At 27.4% G+C, this 25,128-nt stretch overlaps 1 protein-coding gene and 1 long non-coding RNA gene across 2 annotated transcripts; one reads left to right on the forward strand and one right to left on the reverse strand.

The window, feature by feature from the left end:
• The first annotated feature begins 9,430 nt into the window (after positions 1-9,430).
• LOC112702120 (uncharacterized) lies at positions 9,431-13,858 on the forward strand. Its single transcript, XM_025753039.3, has 9 exons — positions 9,431-9,730; positions 9,824-9,915; positions 10,033-10,104; positions 10,377-10,483; positions 10,657-10,712; positions 11,145-11,313; positions 12,146-12,229; positions 12,455-12,745; positions 12,982-13,858. The coding sequence occupies exons 1-9, from the start codon at positions 9,557-9,559 to the stop codon at positions 13,764-13,766; spliced, it is 1,830 nt and encodes a 609-aa protein (XP_025608824.1). The 5' UTR covers positions 9,431-9,556; the 3' UTR covers positions 13,767-13,858.
• Positions 13,234-14,087, reverse strand: LOC112702121 (uncharacterized). The gene is made up of 2 exons (XR_003153921.3): positions 13,943-14,087; positions 13,234-13,467 (listed from the first exon to the last, which is right to left on the reverse strand). It is a non-coding gene; the product is annotated as an uncharacterized lncRNA (long non-coding RNA).
• Positions 14,088-25,128: the final 11,041 nt, after the last annotated feature.

Consider the following 25,128-nt stretch of genomic DNA (forward strand, 5'->3'; position numbering starts at 1 on the left):
GATTAATAGAGCACCCAATTAGAAGGATAGATAAGATGGAAGATGGATAAGGGATGAAAGATAAAGAAAGGCTTAGAAAGATCATTTATGAGGTGGTCAAATAAAATTTATATGTAAGCGATCTCTCTATATACATAATACATAATAAAATTTAATGACATCATTTAATCTATATAGTCGACACTACCTAATAAGACAAAGTTTTTGCTGTTATTGTTGTTATTAATTACTTACTCACATGCTTCATGGAATCGATAATGAAATTAATGGGATTTACGCGTAAATGATTAACCATTTTCTAAGTATCATTGACTAATTGCAAAATTATTACTTTGTTCATATTTTGCACTAATAAACTTATTAACAGTTAAACACTTAGGGCGGTGCTACGATGCTGTTACACATTGATCGTCACCCCGTAATTGAGAATAGCTGATAATTAGGACTCATAATAAAAATAAATAATCCATTTATAAGAAAAGCTTTTCTCGTATCAAGCACTAATATATTTTTAACATCTAATTGGATGGGGTAATCATTTGATTAAAAAGAATGAAAGCTTGTTATTTTTTGTTTTTCTATAATTGGAGTTGCCAAGTTCTATCCCTTTATTACTTAAACCCAACTGATTTTGTTCACAAATTCAAACAAAAAAAATGGTCCAATCCAATAATGAGATCCTTTTAGAATTTGCTATTAATACGACATGCGGCTTTTTCCATTTATTCTTTTCTGGATCAGTCGTGGTCTTACAAATCCTACCGAGATTATGGACGAAACAATTGCTTCATAAAAATGTGTAAAAAATAGAATCGAACTTAAAAGCCGAGTACTCTACCATTGAGTTAGCAACCCCCTCCCTCCTTAAAAAAAATTAGGAAAAATAGGATGCGTAAATAAAAAAAAGATGGACCAACTTTTTCTTTGTCAAGAGTGGTATCCTTTATTCAAATTAAATTAATTCTTTTTTTATTTATTTACCCTTGAATAAAAATAAAAAAGGAACTTCATGTTTGTATCACAGAAACTTTAACGAAATCACTATTTGCTAAAAATTGTCTCTGTAACGTGAAGAAATCGATCGATTTCATAAAAATTCTCGTAAAATCGAGAATGAAGTTTTCATTCTGTACATGTCAGATCATGAATTAGTAACTGCATCCAATCTCTAAAAAATCCCAATTGTTTCGAATTTTCTCTTTTTTTTTTGGAATGAAATATTTACAGAATCCCCATGAATAGGACCAAACCTTATTCCATGGTATTTACATAAGATTCCTCTTTCTTATTCTTCTTATTCTTAAGAAGTCCTCGAGAGGGCTTAGTTGATCCATGATTTATGTTTTGTCTTTCGTTTCCTTTTCGTTTGTTTTGAGAGATATATTGATTACTTCCAATTCTTTTTCCATTGATTCTTTTCCAATCAAGATGTATGGATCCATGGGTCTATGTGTCTATATAGATCCTATTCATGGATTAACGTCATGATTAACGAAAATGTGCAAAACCAATAATTTTTTCGCTATTTATTGAAAATAAAGGATTTTTCCCGCTTAATAGGTAAGCATTTGCTACTAATGAAAAAATTTGTCTCATATTAAATTGTAAATTGAGGTGATTAGATTTTTACCAACCAAAAAACTATAATTTTATACACAATAGAAGAATATATATAGATATCATTTTTTTATTATCCATTTCTAAATTTTATAGATTTTTTCAGCGGCTTACCCGAAATCATAATAACCTATTTATTATAAATTGTCGAGATTGAAAGAATAAATTCGAATGATGCAATTTTTTTAGTAATTAAAAATATTAAAGAAACAAAAAAATTGTATTCTAATTATTTCTTTTTTTTTGTTTTTTTATAAAAATTATTAAAAATTAAATTATTTATTCACTTGAATATATATTTATATTCATATATTCAAATGAATAAGAAAAAATCGTATATATAGAAAGAGCTTAACAAAAATATAAACATTTCAATAATAATTATTATTATCTTGTTTTTTCGAGTTTTTGTTTTATTTTAATATTTAACAACAATAGAAATGGTTTTTCGTAGTTTATTCTCTTTTTCAAAAATAAGCACTATTCGATCTAGATAGTTTGCGCTTCAATTCGGAAATAAAACAAAAAATTCGTAGTTTTTCATTTATTATCAAATCTTTTTTATTTCTATTTCATTTTGGAATTCAAAGAGATGCATATTCTTTTTTTCAATTAAAAGAAAAAATAAATTCCAAAATTTATCATTTTTGGATCACCAATTTAATATTTCATTCAAATATTCCATTCAAAATATTTTTTCTTCTTATAAAATAAATAGATTCCAAAATAGATATTTATATGAGTTATAAGTAACAAATTTTATTTAATAGAATTATTTTTATTTAAAAATTCTATTAAATAAAAATAATTCTAAAATTTTGTTTTTTTGATTTTATTAAAAAATATAACTATTTGAAATTATTTTAGTTAATATTATATACAAATTATATATTCTATTAGAGAATAGAATCCAGCTAATTCAGAGTATTTCAATATTTGTATTTTTTATACAAATTTTTTTTTGAATTTCTCGTAGAAATTGATTGCGCTAATGAATAAGTTTTTAATGCTGTCCAAAAATCTCTCATTTTTCAAAGAGTTTTTCGAATTTTTTTTGGATCTCGAGGTACGTTTCTTTAAAACTGTAATGCAACTGATATATTTTTTTATTGCTACAAGTCATGTGAAAGACATATCTTGTGTTCCGTAAAATAAATAGTTCTTTTATTTGATTAATTAGCCATTTTTTATCCCCTCTTTTTTTCTATCTTTCTATCTAAAAGTATAAAAAAATACATCAAATCATAGCTTCACGTATCAAATATTTTCTTTTTCTATCGGTGCTTCTGGTATATTTTCAGTAATTAATGACCGAGAGAAAGAGACTTTTCACTTACAGTCTCCTCTTATTATTTCTATTATTTTATTTAAGATTAATTAAAATATTTTAATATTAATTACTCGGATAGATAGATAAAAATATTAAAAAAGTAAATAGAAAAATATTGTAAATTTCTCTTTCTCTTATCGTGATCTACAAAAAAGTAGACTTTGGAGTTCTTTTTAACTGAAAGAAAGGAAAATAGAACAAAAATGACACTAAAAGAAAAAATCTTGAAATAAGATTCAAATAGAAAAGTAATAAAAAATAGAAAGTACTAAATAAGCCAGTTTTCTAGACATAAAAATTAGAAGAATTTTAAAAACATTTTTATTTATTTTTTCAACTGCACAAAAATATTCAAAGAATGTTATTCTTTTGATCAAAGGAATGGAGTGTGCCCGGCCTCCGCTAGTAATGCGAACGAAAAAAGGTATCATTTTTCTATTGAAAAAATCTTCTATACTTAATATTTATATCATCTTATATTTATATATAGGGAGGGTACATTGTTATAGTATATTGTAAAACTTAAAAACAAATCTCAAAATAGAAATTGAATTCAACTTTCAAAATTTATCAATTTAATATAATTAAATTTATAGAATAAAATCACAAATAAAAAAGATAGTAATAGAAAAATGAATTTGAATATTCAATAGGAGTAATATATTCAAATTTATAGATTTTATTAATCTATTAAATTTCGAATCTATTCGAAATCCTCTATAAAATTCTCTTCTCAAATTGAATACTATTTAATACTATTCTATTTATTTATTCTATTTATACGACTAATTTCTACGATTAATCTTTTTATATTATAAGTATTAATATAGAAGTATTAATAGAAAGAACTATTATTAAATTAATCTTTTATTAATAAATACACCTGCTAAAATAAGGTGTTAATAAGGTGAATTGAATGCGTGGTACTGTTTTATTTACAATTATAGATGAGAAAGTATGGGGAATCAATGTAATTAGTGTATAATGGGAGTATTTTTAAAATTAACATTAAATGATAATTAAATTAATTAATTACAAAATTATTTTCAATTTCAAATACAAAGCAAATAAGGATTTCAAATAGATACGAATACCTCTAACCGATCTCCCTCTTCCTCTCTCTCTCCCTCTCCCTCTCCATCATCTCTCATCGGTGCCACACCAGCTGCTGTAACCCATAGCTCTAGCTGACGCCGACGTGCGCACCACGGATGCCTAGCAGCACCGTTGCACAGTTTGCGTCGTTCTCGCAGTCCCGCACTGCACCAATCATGCAACCCCTCCCTCGCGCTGGCAGTTTCTCCCTCCCAACGTGTCTTTCACACTCCTTCTCGCTTTGCAACCCATGCCATCTCAGTCTCCACTTCCTACGACGAGATGACCTGCCTCCGCGTCCGATCCGGATCCCATATACGCCGCACTCTCTGCTGGTATGACCTCTTCGCCCTCGGTGTTTCATGGTCTTCCAAATTGTGATCAAACTGGCAATTATCATTGATCACCCTTATACCATCAATGATTTGGTGGTTGCAAACCAAATGAACGTCTCTATTTTTGCAAGGACTGATCCTCTACTCTCATCAACCTCAGTGTGTCAGCCATTGCAGCCGAGAGAAAAGCTTGTCTTGGGATAGAACTCCATATAGGCCTTGTTCGTTCGGAAAGGTGTGAAATATAATTGAAAGGTGCCCACCATTGTTTGGAACCAAGAAAGCTTGAAATAATTGCCAATTGGGAAGAACAAGTTCTGGTCTGAAGTAGGCACAGTCTTGGCGTTGATGAAGAGAGAGCCTTTGACATAAGGAATGGTGATTGAAGCAGAAATAGAAGAAGAAGGGAAAGGGTTATTGAAATGCTTTTTGTGCTTCTTTGTTGAAATAATAATGCAAGTGAGAATGATTTCTACGTTACAACTGAACGTGTCGTTGTCTTCTCCTCATCTGTTCAAATTTTTTTTCGTATTTTTCTCATTTTTTCATTTTATGGTTACATTAAATCATAAGACTCATGTGTCAAATTATATATTTTTTCTTTTTTTTTTAAATAAAAATTAAATTGTTGGATGATCATAGTTGCTTCTTCTGTTTATTCATCTCCTTCTTTTTCTATTTTAATGGTCAATTTAGGGTGGTCATTTTAGTAGGTATGCGGATGGTTATTTTAATTTTTATATAGACTGGATTGGGTTTAGTTATATATAATTAAAAATGTTGGATGTTCAATTCATTAGGTCTGCAGATGATTATTTTTATTCTTAAGTGGATGGTTATTTTTATTAAGGGTGAGTGTCGTGTGGCAAGCAAAGCAGCGAAGGTGAAATGGGATGATTATTGATGAAGGTGGGAGTGGCCCTCGGTTGAAAAAGAAGAGGGTATTGGAGTGAAATGCTTTGGTAAATTAGGATTTTAGATGATTATTTTTTTGAAACAATTAATTAGATTTTTTGAAAATTTAAAATTTAAAATTGAGAAATTTAAAATTTGAAATTTAATGTAAAATAATTGAATGAGAGTTTTTGAATTTAAGATAATCTGTGAAGTGATTTTTATTATTTATTCTTGTTAGGCTAAATAACTAGTCCATTATACATATTATGAAGATTTTTTATTGTCTCTCTAGCAAAATTCATTACTGATAAAGACGGAAGGAGTAGCTACGGGTACAGGATTGTGCCTGTGTTCGATTAATTACTTAATAAAATATATTAATTTAGAAGCATGAACACATGATTAAGAAAGATAATATTTTTGTCCATGTTTTGTTGTTAATGGGTATGGGCATGTCGTTTCTTTTTCAGGTGGACTATTGTGAGAAAGTGTGGTTTTGGATAAAAAACTATTTTGGGGTGCGATGACGATGATGAAAAAATCTACTCTTCTTCTTTAAGAGATATTAAAATGATATTTTTCTTTCTTCTGTTTGTAATAATAATAACTTTATCTATTTAAAAAAAATTTATAAAAATACTCTTTAGTAAAAAATTTATTTTTTTGTCATTAAATTTTACTTATTAAAATACTGTTTAATAAATTATGTTTTTTATTAATTAAATTATATTTTTATCAAAATATTTTTTAAAAAATTAATAATTAAATTATTTTTTTAAGATACCTTTCAATAATTTTTAATTATTAAATAGTGATTTTATCAAAATATTTGTTGAAAATTATTTTTATATTTTACTATTAATTTTTTGATATTAATATCTAATATTTATAAAAAAATATTACTACTGTTAATATGTATAACAATTAATATATATTGATATCAAAAAATAATTTTGTCAAGATATTTTTTTATTTATGATTATTTGATTAAATATCTGAGTGTGAAGCATTTAAAATTTAAGATCTAGGATTTAGAGTAATATAATTAAAGTTTAGTCATTAAGATTTACATTAAATGATTGACTAACCCTAAACCCACAACTAAAACTCTAGACACTTGTCCTAAGAATTGGCTTAGCAACATTAGATGAATTTTTAGTTTTCTTGCTACAATTATGGTACCGAAATATAAATTATTGTATAATTTAGTAAATCGCATTCTACGCCATTAAAAAAGTTTAATTTAAATTTGCATAATAATGTTAACTGTAACATTCTAATTATTAAAATGTCACACTTCTAGTTGTACTATTCTAATGACTTAGATATTACGACGACTTTTAAAATATTTTATATTAAAATAAGACCCTATTTAAAATTTAAAATCGTATTTTTTCAAAGACCTTTAAATTGAAAACATAAGTCCATACTCACAACCCATTTACAATACTTACAAAATACACATACACACACACACATATATATATATATATATATATATATATATATATATATATATATATATATATATATATATATATATATATTGATTTACAAACATTTCATATTAAATTCTATCCCTCTTACAAAGAATAAAAATATCTAATGTTAATCATGAAAAATAAAATATTTTATTTATGATATGTACATAGTATTATAATAGATTTATTATTATTTACTATTATCATAAAGAATATAATGTTTTCAAATATATAGTTTATTATCGATCTAAGCCTAATATATACCTCCAAATTTTTTAATTCTATTTTTCGCAAACTACATCTTTAATAAAAATAAAATGTTTTCCTAAAGTAAAATTATGAAAAGAAAAGAAGAAGATAAAAATATGAAATTTTTTATTATGTATTTCCTAAAGTAAAAATATGACAAAAAAAAACCAATTAACTGAATTTGTTTACATAACTATTTAAAAAAAGATAACTTTTAAATATCTATTATTTAATATCTTATTTCTGTCATTATTTTATATCATAAACTCTAAATTCCAAACCCTAAATTATAAATTCTACTAACCTAAAATGATAAATTCTAAAACGTAATCCCTAGACCTTACACCCTCAAAACCAAACCATAGTTGCTCAACTCTAAACCTTAAATCCTTTCTCATCAACCATAAACTTTAAATCCTAAAATTCAAATTATCAACTCTAAATCGTAAATCTAAACCCTAAACTGTAAATCCTAACGACTAAACTCTAATTACATGACGCTAAATCCTAGATCCTAAACATTAAATGATTCACACTCAGATATCTAATCCGATAACCATAAATAAAAAAAAGCTTAGTAAGATTATTTTTCGATATCAATATGTATTAATTGTTATACATATTAATAGTGATAATATTAAAATAATATATATTGATATCGAAAAATTAATAATAAAATATAAAAATAATTTTTAACGAAAATTATGATAAAATCACAATTTAATAATTAAAAAATTATTGAAAGATATCTTAAAAAATAATTTAATTATTAAATTTTTTAAAAGTATTTTGATAAAAAATATAATTTAATTAATAAAAAATAATTTATTGAATGATATTTTAGTAAACAAAATTTAATGATAAAATTTTTTTTTACTAAAGAGTATTTTTGTAAAAAATAATTTATTTTTCTTAAAAAATGGATAAAATTAACACTAGTTAACACAAAATTTAAAATTAATTAAAAAAGAGACTTTTTAAAAATTATAAAAAAAAATGTAAATTTTATAAATAAAAAATATCATTTTAACATCTCTAAAAAAATGGAGTAGAATTTTCTATTATTATTATTATTATTATTATTATTATTATTATTATTATTATTATTATTATTATTATTATTATTATTATTATTATTATTATTATCATCGCAACCAAAAATAGTTTTTTGTTTAAAGGTATGGATTCTCACAACAGCCCACCTAAAAAAGAATGGCATGCCCATACTCATTAACAACAAAAATAGACAATAATATTATCTTTCTTAATCATGTGTTCATGCTTCTAAATTAATTTACTTTATAAAATAATTAATCCAACAGAAACTGACACACTTCTACACCCGCTGCTACTCTCTCAGTTCTTATCTTTTTTTTTTATGGTCGGTAGATTGGACAACTCCCAATTCTAGGTACATAATACACACCTACATATTCTTTACATACTTACCAATTTTTTCTTTCTCCTTAAACTTTTGAGATAGAGAGGAGGCGAAATGCCGTGTGAGCTATGGCTTATTGGCAATTCTTATCTGAAATCACCTTATTGACATCTCATTTCAGCAGATGCTGAAAAAGAAAATTACTTCAGCACCGTAGCACAGCCCAAACCATAGTTGTCAGAATCGAATCGGACCGGCCGGTTCGACCAGAAAGCCGATAAACCGGATCTTATGTCGGTCCGGTCTGGTATTTGAACCGTGTAATGTAAAGAACCAGTACGAATCAGTCAAACCCGATGTGAACCGGTGAAAACCGGTCAAATTTGGCGAAAACCGGATCGGTCCGGATCGCTCGGTCAACTTTAAAGGGGAATCTACAATGGACCAACGATCTGCAATTCCACCATGCTCTAAACCCTCCAGCGCTGCCAAGTTTTTGAAACGGGGTTCGAACCCCTTCCTCCGGGATAAAGCAAGCATGCTTCTACCACCAAGCTGAAATGTTTCTCATCAATTAATATATAATTATAATACATATAGCATGTTTTCTTTTGACTTATATTCAATTTATTTTAATTTCAAAGTCACTCATTTTTAAATCAATTACATTTTATTTAACTATAAATTTTATTAAATATATACAAATTAAAAAGATAAACAAAAAATTTAATTAATCACAATTTATTTTTTAATGATTATATGATATCTATTAATATTATTTTTTTAATATATTATTTTATTTTTTGTTTTCATATAAGGTTAATAGTTAAAAATTGTTAGATGATATTTAATTAAACTAATCAAATAATTAAATTTTATATAATTATTTAGTTATACCGAGTTAACCGGTTCGACCAGTGATCCACCGATTGAACCAGTGACCCAGTGACCCAATAACCGATTCAATCATCGGTTCGGTTCTGACAACTATGCCCCAAACAGTTAAACACAATTTATAAATAGACATTTTTGTCAATAATGGGCCAAAGTAAGGTCCAGTTAAGGCCCAAAATGGCGCGCCGCCTAAGGCTCTCTAACCCGCAACTCCTTCCTCTCAGCCACCACTGCCGTTTCACTCGGCTCAGCTTCCACTCTTCTTCTTCTTCTTCCAATGGAGTCAGTGTTATTTGGCTTCAGAGAAGAACCAAACCTAGAAAAAGACACCGCAAAAACATCGTCAAGTGCACTAAGATTGGTCCCCTGGTTGAGCTGGGAAGAATGGATTTTCGTCAAAAACTCTCTCTTCTCCGATTCCCCTCACTCTGTTTCCGAAGCTCTCAACAGAGTAACTAACTAACATTCTCTTCTCCGAAACTTCTTCAACCGTTTCGTAACTAACTTTTGCTATGTATCTTTCGGTGTTTGCTCTGTTTCTCAGATATCGGCGTGGCGAAGCCGCGGTTGCTTGCCGGTTGTCGTCGAAGTCACAGCTTCCATCGTTGAAATCCAGCAGAAGGATCCCTACTTTAGGTAAATCCTCAGCACGTTTCCAATTTTTAATGCATTTGTTTTAGTGAAATATTTTTTTTTTTTGGAAAAATTGTTATAAGACTTATTTGAAGATTGTGATTTTTTTTTTTCATGTAGAGCGGATCAATCTGATGAAGCTTCTCTCTCGGAGGAGATGCTTTCTATGCTTTATTGCATGGCAATCGTCAGGTCAGCTTCTATTTTAATTAATTTTGGAATAGACAGTTACACACTAGAATTAGGGTTCAATTTAGTATTTTTCTTATTTTTATTTTTAGATATCAGTTTATCTCATAAAATGTTTTATACTGTGAGAATAAAATTGATTCATAGAATCCTTGAGGAGCTAATTTTGTATGTTTTCCAATGACTGGTTTCAGCATTTACTCTAATTTTGTTTCAGTGATAAATTTAAATGACAGTTTCCTATATGCTTTTTTTTTTTAATGTACTTATATAAGGTTAGTGAATTGTGGTGTTGAGAAAACACGCAAGAAGGAATTGGTTTCAATTGCTGAGGCTGCTGAGGCAATTGGTATTCCGCGCATGCTCATTGATATTCGCCATGGTAAACAAGTATTCTTCTCTCTACATGTTGTTTATTCCTTGGTTTTGTTTTTGTAATCATAGGATGAGTGAAACGTGGTCTTCCAAATGTGGTGTTGAACAAGCTTCAAATATTGTCTTGTTTTAATGTGATAATGCATTTCCACTTACTTGTTGCTGTGACCGCAAATGCAGAGGGATCACATCGTGACCTTCCATCACTCAAGGTTGTTCGAAGTGCCTCTGTTAAGGTAAGGTTCATGTTGGTCTCCCTCTTGTCTTTTCCTTCACTTATTGCATTATCTTTTAAGCAAGTTTCTGTGTGTCTCTGGATGGAGATATTCATAGGGCACAATTCAACTAGATGTTCTTTACCAAGGATTTGTGGTTTTGTTTGAATATATTTGGTTTCGGGGGTTTTGGGGGCGATGGCATGCCAATGGCATAGAAAGATTGAAAGCATTAATGGGGTTTAACTCTTTCACTGAGGTTGGGTTGGATGGTTGGGCCTTGACAGAATTGTTTCGTCGTTCTTTTAAAAGGGGCTCCGAGCCTTGAACTGTAGGCTGTTCTTTTATTGGTCTTGTGCACCTGACTGCCCTTATGAACTGAATATTTACTTCACAGTTAGTATGTATGGTTCCCTCCTGCAAACTTTTATGATGTTTTGCTGATAATTTCAGGCACTTGATTGGTTAAAGTCTTATTACTGGGAGCCGCAGAGCAAAGAAATTCCTTTTCAGGGTGTAGGAAATGCAAAGGTAAAAAAAGAAATCAAGTCTAAGATTCGTGAATTAGCCATCTGCCTGAAAGACAATGGGAGTTCCCATTCTAGCACTTCATTGGGAAAACGTGTGTAAGCTTTATTTGTTTTCATCATACAGCGATTTTCAATGTCTTCTACTCTTCTTTGTTCTAAGTAAAAATCTTCCTAGGATTAATCTAGTTCTCTTGTATTTTTTCATGCCTGGTGTTTTATTCATGCACAAGGAACTTGTCCTGATAGGAAAGTATGTGATTCATTTAAAGTTGAAAGCCTAGTTTGAAATTGTGATGGTTTAAAGTTGTTTGCCCTATTATTTTATGGAGGCTGCATTTGCCTTGAATAGCAATTAGCATATGTTTGGCCTCTTTGATTTTGTTTTTCCCCCTTCATAAATTTATTCATCATGAATTCCAAAATGCTGACCCAACTTCTTCACTCATCAAGCTGGCATCAAGAATAAGAAAATGTTTTCGAAATCTAGAAACAAGTGCTGTCTATGATCCTTTGTTTTTTTTTTTTCTGGGAGTTTTACATACTTTCCATATAAATGGTGATTGAATTTTACTTTTTGTTTCTCAATTATTATATGACTACATATTTTATCCAGCATGTGAAGTAGGTGTAATATACTTGACAATACTCAATAATGTCTAATACATGATGCAGTGTCTTGTTAGGACTAATGAAGAATTGCTGCTACATAAGTATCATTCCATATTTCTGGCTCAGTATGCTTTCACCTAATTCCTAATGGAAATATTTGATTTAGTTTTGACATTTGGGAAATATTTTATCTGTAGTTTGTTGTAGTTGTCTAGTTTGGATTGAGATTTTTGTGTAATAATTAATACCTTTGTGCTGGCAAATGTTCTGTTTGGAATATTCTGAATTTCTGATAGAGTATTTTTTCTTTTAAAGGGGTGAAGCATGGTGAATTGCTTTTTGGGCGTAACAAGCATTTGGCTCTTGTGGTTGGCAAGAGCCAAAAATCACGATCTGGAGGTGGTTTAATATTCTTACTATATGATATATTGTTTACGCTTTTTGTTCTGTATAGCTTTTTTATATGTTTTTATGCAAGTAAAAAACTATTTAGAGTTGGAGGCAGCACATCACAAAAAGATTGTTTCTTTAATTGAAATTAAAGTGATTTCTTATAATAGTGTAATTTCAGTTATTGTTGATGTAAAGGGTATTCAAGCACTAATCAACCTCATACTTTTTCAGGCTCAAAGAAACAGATTGCAAAGATCTTGAAATCCATTCTTCGGCTATATTCAACCTTCTCCTCAGAGATTGTACATGTGCTGCTGGAGTATTTGTTGAAATTTTTAAGTTCCTCAGGGTTCAAAGAAAATGCAGATGATGCAACTGTTGATCTAACTGCTGAGAATATATTGTCTGATTGGAATCTTATCATAGTCAAATTGTGGAACAAGGAACCAGAATTACTCCTGAACCTTCTTAACGCTGTTCTTGATATGATTGAGACTCAGGAAGATGTGAAATGTGAAGGAGGTAAGTGGCAGTTTTTTATGTATAATAATAATTGTTTAGTACTGTTGGAGATGTATTTGTTGCATGCTTTTCCCTGTAATGCGTTGCATTTAAACATTCAATCTCTGTTACTTTCTATGGCTTTTGTACTGCACTACAATGGGTTTTTCCTCCTTAAGAAAAGGGGTTTTATTTAAGCATTTTGGTTTATGATTTTATTTTCTCTGTGGCATGATTTTTATGTTCTTTGTTTGCAGAGTCTTACCAACGTCATCATCTTTCTTCTTTGTTTGCATGGCTTGTTGGAAGTCTCTGCAAAGCCCCTTCTGCAGCATCAAAAATGCCTAAAGGAGTTTTGGTTGAACTTCTTCGAAAATGTCTTCTAGTATCACGACTCTGCAACAAGCAGCTTATGGATTCAGCCATTTATCTTGCAGTACTGATGGATGATACCTCTTTGTTGGATAGAGTTAGAAAGGTTTCTACTATTTGTTTGTCCAATTTAGAAATTTCTGATGATGATAACTCTTTATTGAATTCAAAGAATATATCCCAATTTGAGGAATGTATACATGAAGCAGCTAGAAAGCTAGAGTCAGTTAAACAACAGATTATGAAGAAGAAAAATCCAATGGCTATGGATTGCGAGAGTAAAAGACCACAGGTGTGGACTCTGGCAAAGTCATGGAACCCATGTCCTATCGGCATGTTGCCTCGCGCTGCCGGTTCTTCTGGTTTTCTCCCTGTTCTTGACAATATTGACAACCAAAACCAAAATCAAAATCAAAATCAAGTATCCGAAAGGGAAGACAGTTGGAAACTTATCAAACACAGTGCCAAGAGAGATGCCACTTTAGACCTTAAGCTACTTGATAACTCAACTGTTAAAAAGATGAGGGAGACCCAAGAAGAAATTGGTGAACTGAACAATGTAGTGCAAATAGAAGAGGATGAAGGGTGGCTTATGGTAGATGGAGTTTGGAAGAGAGTTATGGAAGAAGAGCTACAAGCCATTAAATCAGAAGTAAGGATTTTAGTTTAACTTATGCTTCCTGTTTAGTCTATGTCAAGCTTTAATTTATGTTATGTTATGGTCTATTATTATTATTCATTTATTTAAAGTATTCACAAAAATTTTTATTTAGAAGGGGTGGGTTATCTTTTTCCCCCTCTATAAACGAAAAAAGAAAATGGGCAATCAGGCATAGCATATTGTACCTTTTTATTTTACCTCCAATTTCATTTGTGGGAACTGCATCCACAATCAAATACACTTTGAAAACAATCCCGTAATTTAGTAGAGAAAGTCCCGCAGGGGCGACCTGAGAACACATGATATGAGCAATGTAAGCTCTCAGATCAAACCACAGTCATATACTCTGATGTTTTTTTTTTCCGTTACTGTCATTGTTTGGTACAACTACAAACCAGTTTGTTTAAATAAAAAATATAGTGTTTCAAGTATTTTAGAAATACTGATGTTTCAATAGTTTTAGCCATTAATTTCAATCATAAAATATATACATAATCGAGATTAATGGCTAAAACCGAACTAGGAATGTACCAACTGATGACAGTCACAAGTAAAAAAGAACAAGAGAATATATGATTGCCTGTTATAATCCGAAACCCTTGAACCTCATGTGGTCTCAGGACGACCCTGTAGAACACCCCTACCTCCACATCTATTAGATACTTGTGTTTGATGAAATTGGACAATTGAATATTCATTCAATCATGTTATACCAATGTGATGATTCTATCCAACATGATTCAGTGGCTATATTTATATAGCCTCAAACTTGGTACTTCTAGGCTTATATTACATATTTACGTGTACTACAACGAAGTACTTATATGTTTAGCTTCCGTGAAGTAGGACAGGGAATGTTCCGGTTTCTGTGAGAGTACAACTTTGTACTACAGCTTCCCGTTATTATTTGTACTGCAACATGAAAATTTGGGGGAAAAAAAACCATTAAAATCAGCAAAATGAATGTCAATGTGTTGCATAATTTTTTTTAAAAAAAAATATCCTTGTTTCTTATACAGTTTTAATTGTAAAAAAATGTATATTAAAGAAGAGTGTTTTTTTTTTTGGGCATGTAGTAAAGAAGTGTAGAATCGAGAATTATTCCGGGGTTGATGGGTCATGGTCATGGGTCCAATATGAGCTGTGTAACGTGAAACTTGAAATACCATAAATCATAGCGACCCCCCCCCCCCTCTTTTTCTCTCTCTCTTCGTTATTTCTCTTCTCTTCTGTTATATTCTAATGTAGGTGTACAAAATTAGCAAAAAAGTTTGTAGAAAAAAATTATGGGAAAATGAATAAAAAACATATCTATCTTAGTTAACTCTACGACTCATAAGATAGCACTTAACGAAACTATTTATTATATTTTTATGAATTTAGCTAACATATGGTTCAAAACATATTAAGATTATTATTAATAAAAAATTTTATATTTTTTATTTTAATAAATATTTTAAAAATTTAAAATTAAATTTTTATAATTATTTTTAATTAATAATGAATAAACTACTATTTCTATCAATAGAAGTTGAAAACGCTAACGAATCTATCCATAGAAAAAAGAATTACCAAATGTATCTATTAATAATGACATCTGTGTATCGAAATTACCCGATTGTTAATCTAGCGTTGACTACGTTTGTGACCCTCCTTACGTGGCACATTACGGTGTTATGTGGTCTAGGAGTTTTTATACGTTGAAATTGTGATTTATTTTGTATTAAAATATAAATGGTAGTTAGAAATTTATTTAAAAAAATAGAAATTAGAAATTATAAGTTAGCAAGACTATTTATATTCGCGCGTTTCACAAAACAAAGGTTAGAGCCCTAGGAGAGACAAACTGTTCTTCTTTTTCACTCAAACATTATATCCTATTCCATTTCTCTGTAGGTTAGCTGCAGATGATAATCACATTGCACACAAAGCTAAACACCACAATGATTGACATAGTCACAAGCCACAACCTAAATTTACTAACTTCAGCTTTAATGTTCCCTAACTTTATGAGCATTTTCATCTTAGCCTCAGCCTCAAGAACATCTTCGTGCATCTTTCTTTTTGAAAAAGCTCTCCTCAAACTCTTCCACTGACCTTCGATTTCGTCTACTTATACATATACAAAGTAACTGTAATTTGAAGTCTATCAATGGCAGAAAAACTTAGATCGAAAAAATATTCACTTCGAATAAAACAAAATGTACAAAGGGTATACCTTCCATTTGGGACAGCAGACAAATCACCTCCCATAATTTATTGTTGTTCCCGACTGCAACAAAGTCACATCCAACCCACAGAAGCATCTCCCATTAAACTTACTATCATGCACCAGCTTTGAAATTGAACTTCTAAATACACTACAACTCCTATTTAAAGGTGGGTAAAGAGTCTACGCTTTGATATTGGAATATCTTCGAAGAATTTTGTTAACCTAGGGTTAGGATTTGTGTTTGAGATGAGAAAATTTTTAAATTAAAAAAATTTTAGGATTTAAAGTTCATTATAACGGTCACACAGTTCATCAAGCCACATATGAAGATTCTCTAAGCCATGTAACGCCATAATGTGTCACGTAGGGAGGATCATTAACGGAATTAATGCTCGAATAACAATTGAATAGTTTCGACACAGATGTTATTATTGATGGATACATTTGGTAATTTCATTGTTAATGGATACATTTAGTATTTTTTTTCTATAAATAAATTTGTCAACGTTTTTAATTTTTATAAGTAAAAATAATAATTTACTCATTAATAATTTTAACATATATATTTGAAATATATGTTAGATAAATTCTATTTTATTTAATACATAAAAATTATAAATGAAACAAAAATTGAGGCCTTGGTATCAAGGTAAATTCGAACAAGTGATTATTACGAGGATTAACATGCATTCTTTGCATTGCACGAGACCCAAAAGAAAAACAGTGTCAGTATATATGAGAGTAAAACCAAGTTATTAGTACTTAGTAATATTAATAAACATATAGAATAATCTATGATACGCATTCAGAGGAAGAGAGAAGCTTATGAACTTGCCCTTTCCTACCACCTTTAACTACACTTCTATGGATAAAATTTTCTAATGCCCCTCCACCCCTTGACTTAAAATTGTTGTCTTTCCTAGGTGTAAAAAAATTAAAAATAATAATAATAATATATTATGATGCTGCCATCTCTTGTATTCTTTTGCCTTTCAAGCACTCTCTCCACTAACAATCACTTCTTTAACCTTTTAATCCTTTGAATCAGACTTAGTTTTTTCAAAGAAAAGATCCAGAAAGGAACATGCACTGTGACCTACGGCTTCTGACAATTCTGTGGTCTTATTCTAAAATAATACGCACTTCCAATAAAGAACAATCATGTAAATATGCGTTATTTATTTTTTATTTTCTTTATTACATCAATAATCAATATTAGTATGATGAAAATAATAATAATTAAAAGTATGGATGGATGAAATATTGTTTTTTTTTTCTTTTCACCTTACTCTATTCAATAAATTGAATCATAATCACAACTTTAATAGTATAAAATGGAGATAAAATTATGTCACTTTTTAATTTAAATTAGAAGGAGAAATAGTGTAGAATGCAGTTATGGAGTGTATAGATATTTTACGCAACTGTAGTATCAGAAGCAAAAATCGAACCATCCGATTTTTGGGTACATAAATCGGACCCTCCAATTACCTTCACCAAAATTTAAATTTTCTCTCCCACACTAATCGGCTGTCTGATTAGTAGGCTTAATTTTTTTTTACAAAGAAATCGAATGGTCCGATTTTTTCATCCCTTATTTCAAAAAAAATTGTCCCACATCTATATTTAACACCCATATTCTCCACAATAATACACAACACACACATATTTTTCATATCCAAAAAAAATGTGCCTTAATATGTGTATGTAAGTAATTATTTACTTAAAAAATGGAGATAAAGTTATGTTACAAAAACTATGTATATTGATTTGGATGAATGGGACCTTTTTGACAGAAAAAGAGAGTGGTAAAGTGAAGTGTGGACTTAATTAAGCATGAGAGGTAATGATGCAAATCAAAAATCCAAGTAATACGAAATCCATGACTTTAGGTGCAAAATGAAATTCATGATATATGTATATAGATTAAAGGTATTGTCCTTTGCATGTGAAATTTCATCATTATTTGGCTGAGATTCGGTGGTGAATTTTTCATGTATATTGATGAGACGCTCCTTAGCAGGAAGCACCTATCATTCATATTACTTTATTAAGGTAGAAACATCAAACTCACAACCCCACCAACAATTTTTTCCTCTTAAATTTATTTTGAAAATAAATCAAAAATAAAAAAGAGAGAAAGGAATAAGAAGAGGAGAAAGAGTGATTTATTTCGGCTAATTTTTTTACATATAAATGATTTTAACGTAAAATACTATAATATTTAATTATTTTGGTATTTTACAATGTTATGATAACAGCAGACATTTTATAATAAAAGTATTTTTAATTATAAAAAAATATTATTAACGTTTTATAAAAACCCAACAACAAATTATAACACATAATTTTAATTTAGATTCACTCTTAATAATTTAATATTAAAAAAATCTTTTGTTTCATTGCCCACTAATGAGCTTCCCTTAAAAGGATGATATATTTATTAAAATTTTGATGAATTGATATTAAAATACTCTCTTCAACAGATATTTACTATATCTTATCACATAATTTGTTTAATTAATCAATGCATGAATTACCTAACAAATTAATTACATACGAATATTTGTTGTCTAGTTAGCAATGTAAAACAATATTGTATATATTATATATATATAATAATAGAAGAGTTTTAAGTGTACCAAAAATACTGATATTCTAGTTATTTTAACTGTTGATCTGAATTATAAAAAATATATATATAAATATATATAATATATATTAATTAAAATCAATAGTTAAAATACTTGAAATATTAGTATTCCAGATACACTTAAAATTTTTCAAATAATAATAATCTTATATATATGTATCGACACATACATTAGTTGTTAATTCTTAGGTTTACCATCTACCAAAAATAAATGAATAAATATTAGGTTTACCGTTGTGTTCTATAGATAGTAAAGTTACTAGCAAGTTGCAAAATATCTTGTAACATGGAACATTCAAGAATAATATAGTACAACTCCTTGTCTAAAAAGAAAAAAAAAATAATATAGTACAACTCAATTTCTAAGCTCTTGAAAACTATATATAGGCAATGCTTAATTAGTTCACCAATTCGTTTTTTTTTTCCCTCGCAAAAGAACAAAATATACTTAACTTGCTCAGCAAAAAATATTTTCATCACTAAAAGTAATGCTTAGTCCTTTTTAGTCCCCATTAACATCTCTTTTAAAAATCCAAACTTCGTTATGTTCACTCAAAAATTGGAAAGACATTATTATTATAATTACATGTCCTTTTGAATAATAATGTCACTAACAACCTTGAACAGAAGTTTAACGGTAGGGAAAATAATTAATATTTAAATTTTCTTTATATCTCTCTTCAAATAACAACCTTTTGTTCATAAGTCTTAAAATTATTTCAAAGGATGAAAAAAAAATCAGGATGTAAACATAAATTATCCCATTTTTTAAGTTTCTATAAAACATTAATCGATATAAAGTCTGGTTTAGTAAAATTCTTTAAAGATATTTTTGTTTTTGTATATTTTATTTTGTATTTGATAAATTCAAAAGATTATATACTTATATTTTTATTTTGAAAAGTTAAAAATATTTTTAAAATTATCTATTAATATACTTTTATAGTTTATATTTATTGAAAGTCACAATTATTTTGATTTATTAAGTATATATATAATATTTAATTTTAATGTCAGTGTAAAACTATTTTATACGTGTATCTAATTATATAACATCATATTAGAAAAAATAATTTTTTTTTATATTAACCGTGTAAATAATTATAAAAAAACAATTATAATTATACAACTGTATAAAACGTATTACACTGGTAGTGTATGAAAATTAAACTAATATATATTATGCTCAAATCTTTCAAACCTTCCCTTTTAGTAAATTAATCCAATAATAGTTTGCTTTTTGGAGGCATGCATCTTCTCTATCTCTATTTTTTTTTTCATTTTTATTTTAAAAACTTAATAAATTAGTTGACACATGGTGATGATCTTCACATGTTATGCATTTAGATTTGTGCTTTGGTAGCATAAAAGACAAAAACTTTCTCTTCTAAAAAGGAATGCATAGTGGGTCACATGGAGATGGAGATAGGTCATGTGATGCAACATATGTTGTCCATTTTAACACTGCATATATAAGCTGAAACCTGATGAAGATGCTGGTAATATTATTTTGGAATAGAATCTTCTCATTATTGAATAGATTTGGACCCTTCTGGATTCTTAGGCACTAGTGATAATATATGATCATGTATTTGCATAGAGGATTCCCTGTAGACTTTGACCACCAAACATGATTTTTTTTTTATTTTGATTGTCCACAGTATCTTCTAACTCAACATGTCAATGATTAATTTGTTGCGGATCTGTTAATGAGTTGCTACATGTATAAGACGGAATTTAAACTCCCGACACTTGCTTAAATGGACGAGTGAGTTAACTACTCGACTAACCCAAATTAAATTAGTTACTAAACATGATTTTTTATTGTGAGACAAAAATCAAAGGCCTTAACGGTCAATAATAGTCAATAGTAATAAGCAAGATTTAAGTGATCATGCTTGCTAATTAGGTTTTGCTTGGGATGCTATATATGTTTAGCAGCCTAGAAAGCCACCATTATTGTGCGCCACTTTCCTCATAATTTTCAAAGTAAGAAAGGAAAGTAGAAAGAAAGTGATGAATGAATGAATGATATGATTGAATGTGACTCCTTCAACTATGGAATCTAGACATAGCTAGAAGGTTTATATATTTCTGAGATGGATCAATCATATATATTTTTAGTTGCAAATTTTTACTACCGTATATTTTATTTAATTTATGTTTTTGTGATAGTTATCTATTTGTTGTTATTATATGTTATAATAGTAACTGTATATTTTTTGTGGCCATAAAAAAGTTTTTACTAATAATTATATAATTACTGTTAAAATTTTTATTTTCACGACAAAGTATAGAACGACTAATGCATGTCTAATTGCCACTAAAAATAAAATAAACTGCCACTAAAAATAATTTTTTCTAGTAATGCTATTAAGAAAATTGAAATCTTTATACTTATCTAATCAAATTACATAATAGAAATATTAGATGATCAATTTTTTATACACGAATAATGTTCATTAACTTGTGTATTCGCACAAATTTTACATGTTTATTATGCATGGGCTGAGTTTTACAATTTAATTTTATTTTTTCAAATTCCTCAGATTCATTTATAGATTCTCAAATTTTATATCTAAATTATTTATAGAGTGAAATATTCTTTAAATAACACATATAGTTGAAAGACTACATATATACAAAATATTGTGTGTCTTTATTTAAAGGGAATTATGATGTATATATGTTTGAGAAATGATCACTTTAAATGTGAATAACAAATGTCAATATATAATATTCCATCAATATATATAATTAAAAGAACCGTTTAAATAAAGACGTCTAAAATATTTTTTTAAATATTTTTTAGTAACTAAAATTATCATATATAATCGATTAAATCATGTTATTTTTATGAAAATTAGATCAGATAAATCGATTTGGCTAAAAAATCGATGAAATAAATTTTATATCAGTCTAAATTAATATTTTTTTATAGAAAATAATTATAATACCTTTATCGTAGAAAATGACTAAAATACTCTTATAATTAATTTTAAAAATCCTAAATCTTAACTCTACAATGACACAAAAAAAAAAGAAGGATTAGAATTTAGAATTTTCAAAATTTATATATATAATAAGAGTATTTTAGTAGTTTTTTATAATAAGAGTATTATAGTCATTTTTTATAAAAAAATAATTTAAATAAATTTAATATTTAATTTACTGATTTTTTGGCCAAATCAATTTGTCTTATTTAATTTTAATAAAAATAATACAATATAATTAATTATATATTAAATTTTAATTATTAAAAAATAATTAAAAAATATTTTAAACAATCTTATTTGAGTTGCTTACTAATTAAAAATTATAGAAGGAGGTATAGTTGATGTTGTTCTTCTATGAACTCTCTAGGGTCACGGGTATGCTTTGGATTGTTCAAAAAATGAATAATGGTCAGAATGTTCTACCCTATTTACTAGGTACAATGCAATTACTATAATACTTATACTTTCTTTCTGTTATGCTCTAATTATCTACACTAGGCAACATTGAACTGCGTATATATTATATAGTAGCCAATTAGCCATAGACCGTTAAAAAAAAATTAGTACTTAAGAGTAATTCTAATAGAATATCTTTTGAGTATCACTTTTAATTTTTATATAGTAATTGAATTGATTTAAAAAAAATTACTAAAATATTATCACTTGTATATAGTATATTTATTAAATCTATTAAATAAATATTGCAAAATTGTTAAATTAAAATAAAATTAAATATTAAAATAATAAATTTTATATTAAATCTCAAATTAATTTTTATGATATATAATTTTATAAATATTTATGTAATATTTTATAGAATTTAAAATAAAATAAAATTAAATTAAAATCTAGATTGGAGGTGCTTTAAATATGGTGATCCTCGTGATCATAACCCAACAATGATCCCCCACAAAAATCCCCTAACAAATTAAAGAAGAAAAAGTAAATTCTTCTCCTCAGAAAATAAAAGAGGACGGTTTGGATATGATAGCTCAAAAAAAGAAAATAACAATAGTGTTTATCTTTTTCTGTGTGACACTTTTCTAACTTTCTTATAAGCTATAAATAAAAAAGCCATGATTTATGTGATAAGGCAGAAAAAAAAAACTTTCTATCCCATCAATCCTTAGTCTTTTATTAGAATATATGATTTGATTCAATTTAATTATATGAAGATTATTTTGAGGTAATAAGAATTTAAAATGAAATGCCAAATAAAAAGTAATAACATTATTACTTTACAAATTCCATCATTGTCTATCACTTTAATTAGGGACATGAATAATATTCAAATATGAAGAAAACCCAACCTTGGACAAAGTAACATATTAGTTGTGAATTTATTCAAGGGAAAAAAGAAAATGATGGAAATTTAAATTAAATCAATAATGTTAGAAAAACAAAAAAAAAAATTATCTTATTTAATATTTATTAATTATTATAATAATTAATAAATATAATAATTAATAAATATTAAATAAAATAAATTTGACTAATTTTAACAAAAAATTTTAATTACTAAATATTTTTGAATTAAATTATATTTTTTAGATCTAAAGGTAAAAAAGGAAGGGACCAACAAATTGAACAATATCTGACAATAATGGTAATATATAGTGGGCCAAATGGATATACATAAAAGTAAGTACTTTTTGGAGGATTATCACAACCTTCCAAGTTTCAGTTCCATTTCCATATATAAAAAGTGTGTGTCTTTGCAGGAATATGCAAATTTAAATACTATATCATTCACCTTAATTATTAGCCTAGGAAATTGCACAAGGCATGAGAAATCTTTAATTTTTATCTAATTATTAATTTTTACTTTTTTTAAAAAAATTACTGATTTATCATTATGCATATACTCTTTTAGTTTTTATTTATTTTTTCATAATCTAACAACTTAGATGGAAATTATTTTGGTTATGCATCCACTTTGCCAATGAACATGAACATACAATGGTGATTACATCCAATGGTGCTGTACAGTAAGAAAATTTGGAGAATCCTATATAAAAATATATATTTTCCCTACTATTGTTTTATTGATCTGAAAAATAAAAAAGTACAAATAAAAAAAATAGAAAGGAGCTCATCTCTCAAGGGGCATCAGCCTTACCCACCATTTCTGCAGCTAATAAATAGTTAGTAGGATTTTAGGGTAAAGTATTTTTTTTAATGTTTGTTATTTTTTATAAAATATTCTTAATTTATTTTTAATATTTTTTATTCATTTAATTTTTTTAATATTTTTTATTTATATTAATAAAACTATTCCTAAATTTTTTTAATTTTATCCTTAACATTTTACATAAAGTTAATGTATAAGAGTAATTTTAACACAAATTAAAAATATTAGAGATAAAATTAAATACCACTAAATATTAAAAATATTTTTTAAAAAAAATCATAAATATTAGAAACCAAAAATATATTTTATCAAAAGAGATTTTATTATAACTTATTCTAGAAATACTCAAAATTTGTTTTTACTGAACATGGTCATACATGCTTCATAAAGTTAGTAAAGAACTGAGATGAGATTAAGAGGGAGAAACAAAAAGTAGTTATAAAAGTCATATTATATTGTCATTATGTATGTTCTCTACCTCATAAAAGTTGTAAAACTATTAGTATATTTTCAATTAAAATAAGATTATTACAGATAAATTATTATTTATTTCGGCTATTGTACAGTACATGCATTTAAAATAGGACTAATATAACATGCTTATTTTTTATTTTGGAAGAGACAAAATAGCTTTATAAGGTTGTGTTTGAATTTTATTTTTAAAAAATATAAGGATATAGAGAGTAGAGAAAATGAAATAAAGAGATATATAGAAATTTAGTTTTAGAAAATACATTAAATATAAGAATTTTTCATTTATGAGATAAAAAAATTGTGTCTACTATATATTTATGCTTGTGCGTCAAAGAATAGTAATAATATACAAACGCAAAAACAAATGATGAAAAATTAAATTTGTTACTTTTAAATCTTAACATATACTAGTTTATATTATGATGTATTATACAGTTGTTATAATTATAGTGGGTATAGCAAGTATAAAATTTTTATAATATTTAAAAATTAAAATATAATTAACATTATGGTCATATCTTTTAATTTAAAAAATATAATCAAATAAAAATAATAATAATAATAATATATAAAAAATGTCAAAATTTTATAACCCCCTAAAATTTTCTTAAAATTCACTGTATATTATATATTGAATTTAATTTTAATACATTGTCACTATAAAGTAGTTTTATACAGGCATTTAATTAGGTAACATCATATTAATCGCATGAATGGTCATTTAAAAGAATATATGTGATTGTCCGACTGTATAAAACGCTTTCCACTGTTTACTGAAATTAAACTATTATATATTATATATATGTCTCTTGTATTTTTTTAGTGATAGTCAAGATTAAAGTCTTACCCTAAAATCATAATTAGTATGAGAGAGAGAGAGAAAATTGTTCATTTAAATAATTAAA

Source organism: Arachis hypogaea, chromosome 7, assembly GCF_003086295.3.
Source record: "Arachis hypogaea cultivar Tifrunner chromosome 7, arahy.Tifrunner.gnm2.J5K5, whole genome shotgun sequence".
Lineage (NCBI taxonomy): Eukaryota > Viridiplantae > Streptophyta > Magnoliopsida > Fabales > Fabaceae > Arachis > Arachis hypogaea.

Coding starts and splice junctions, on each gene's coding strand:
- LOC112702120 (XM_025753039.3), top strand. CDS start 9,557: ATGGAGTCAGTGTTATTTGGCTTCAGAGAAGAACCAAACCTAGAAAAA. Junction 9,916..10,032: donor CAGAAGGATCCCTACTTTAG/GTAAATCCTCAG, acceptor TTTTTCATGTAG/AGCGGATCAATCTGATGAAG. Junction 10,484..10,656: donor GCTCATTGATATTCGCCATG/GTAAACAAGTAT, acceptor CCGCAAATGCAG/AGGGATCACATCGTGACCTT.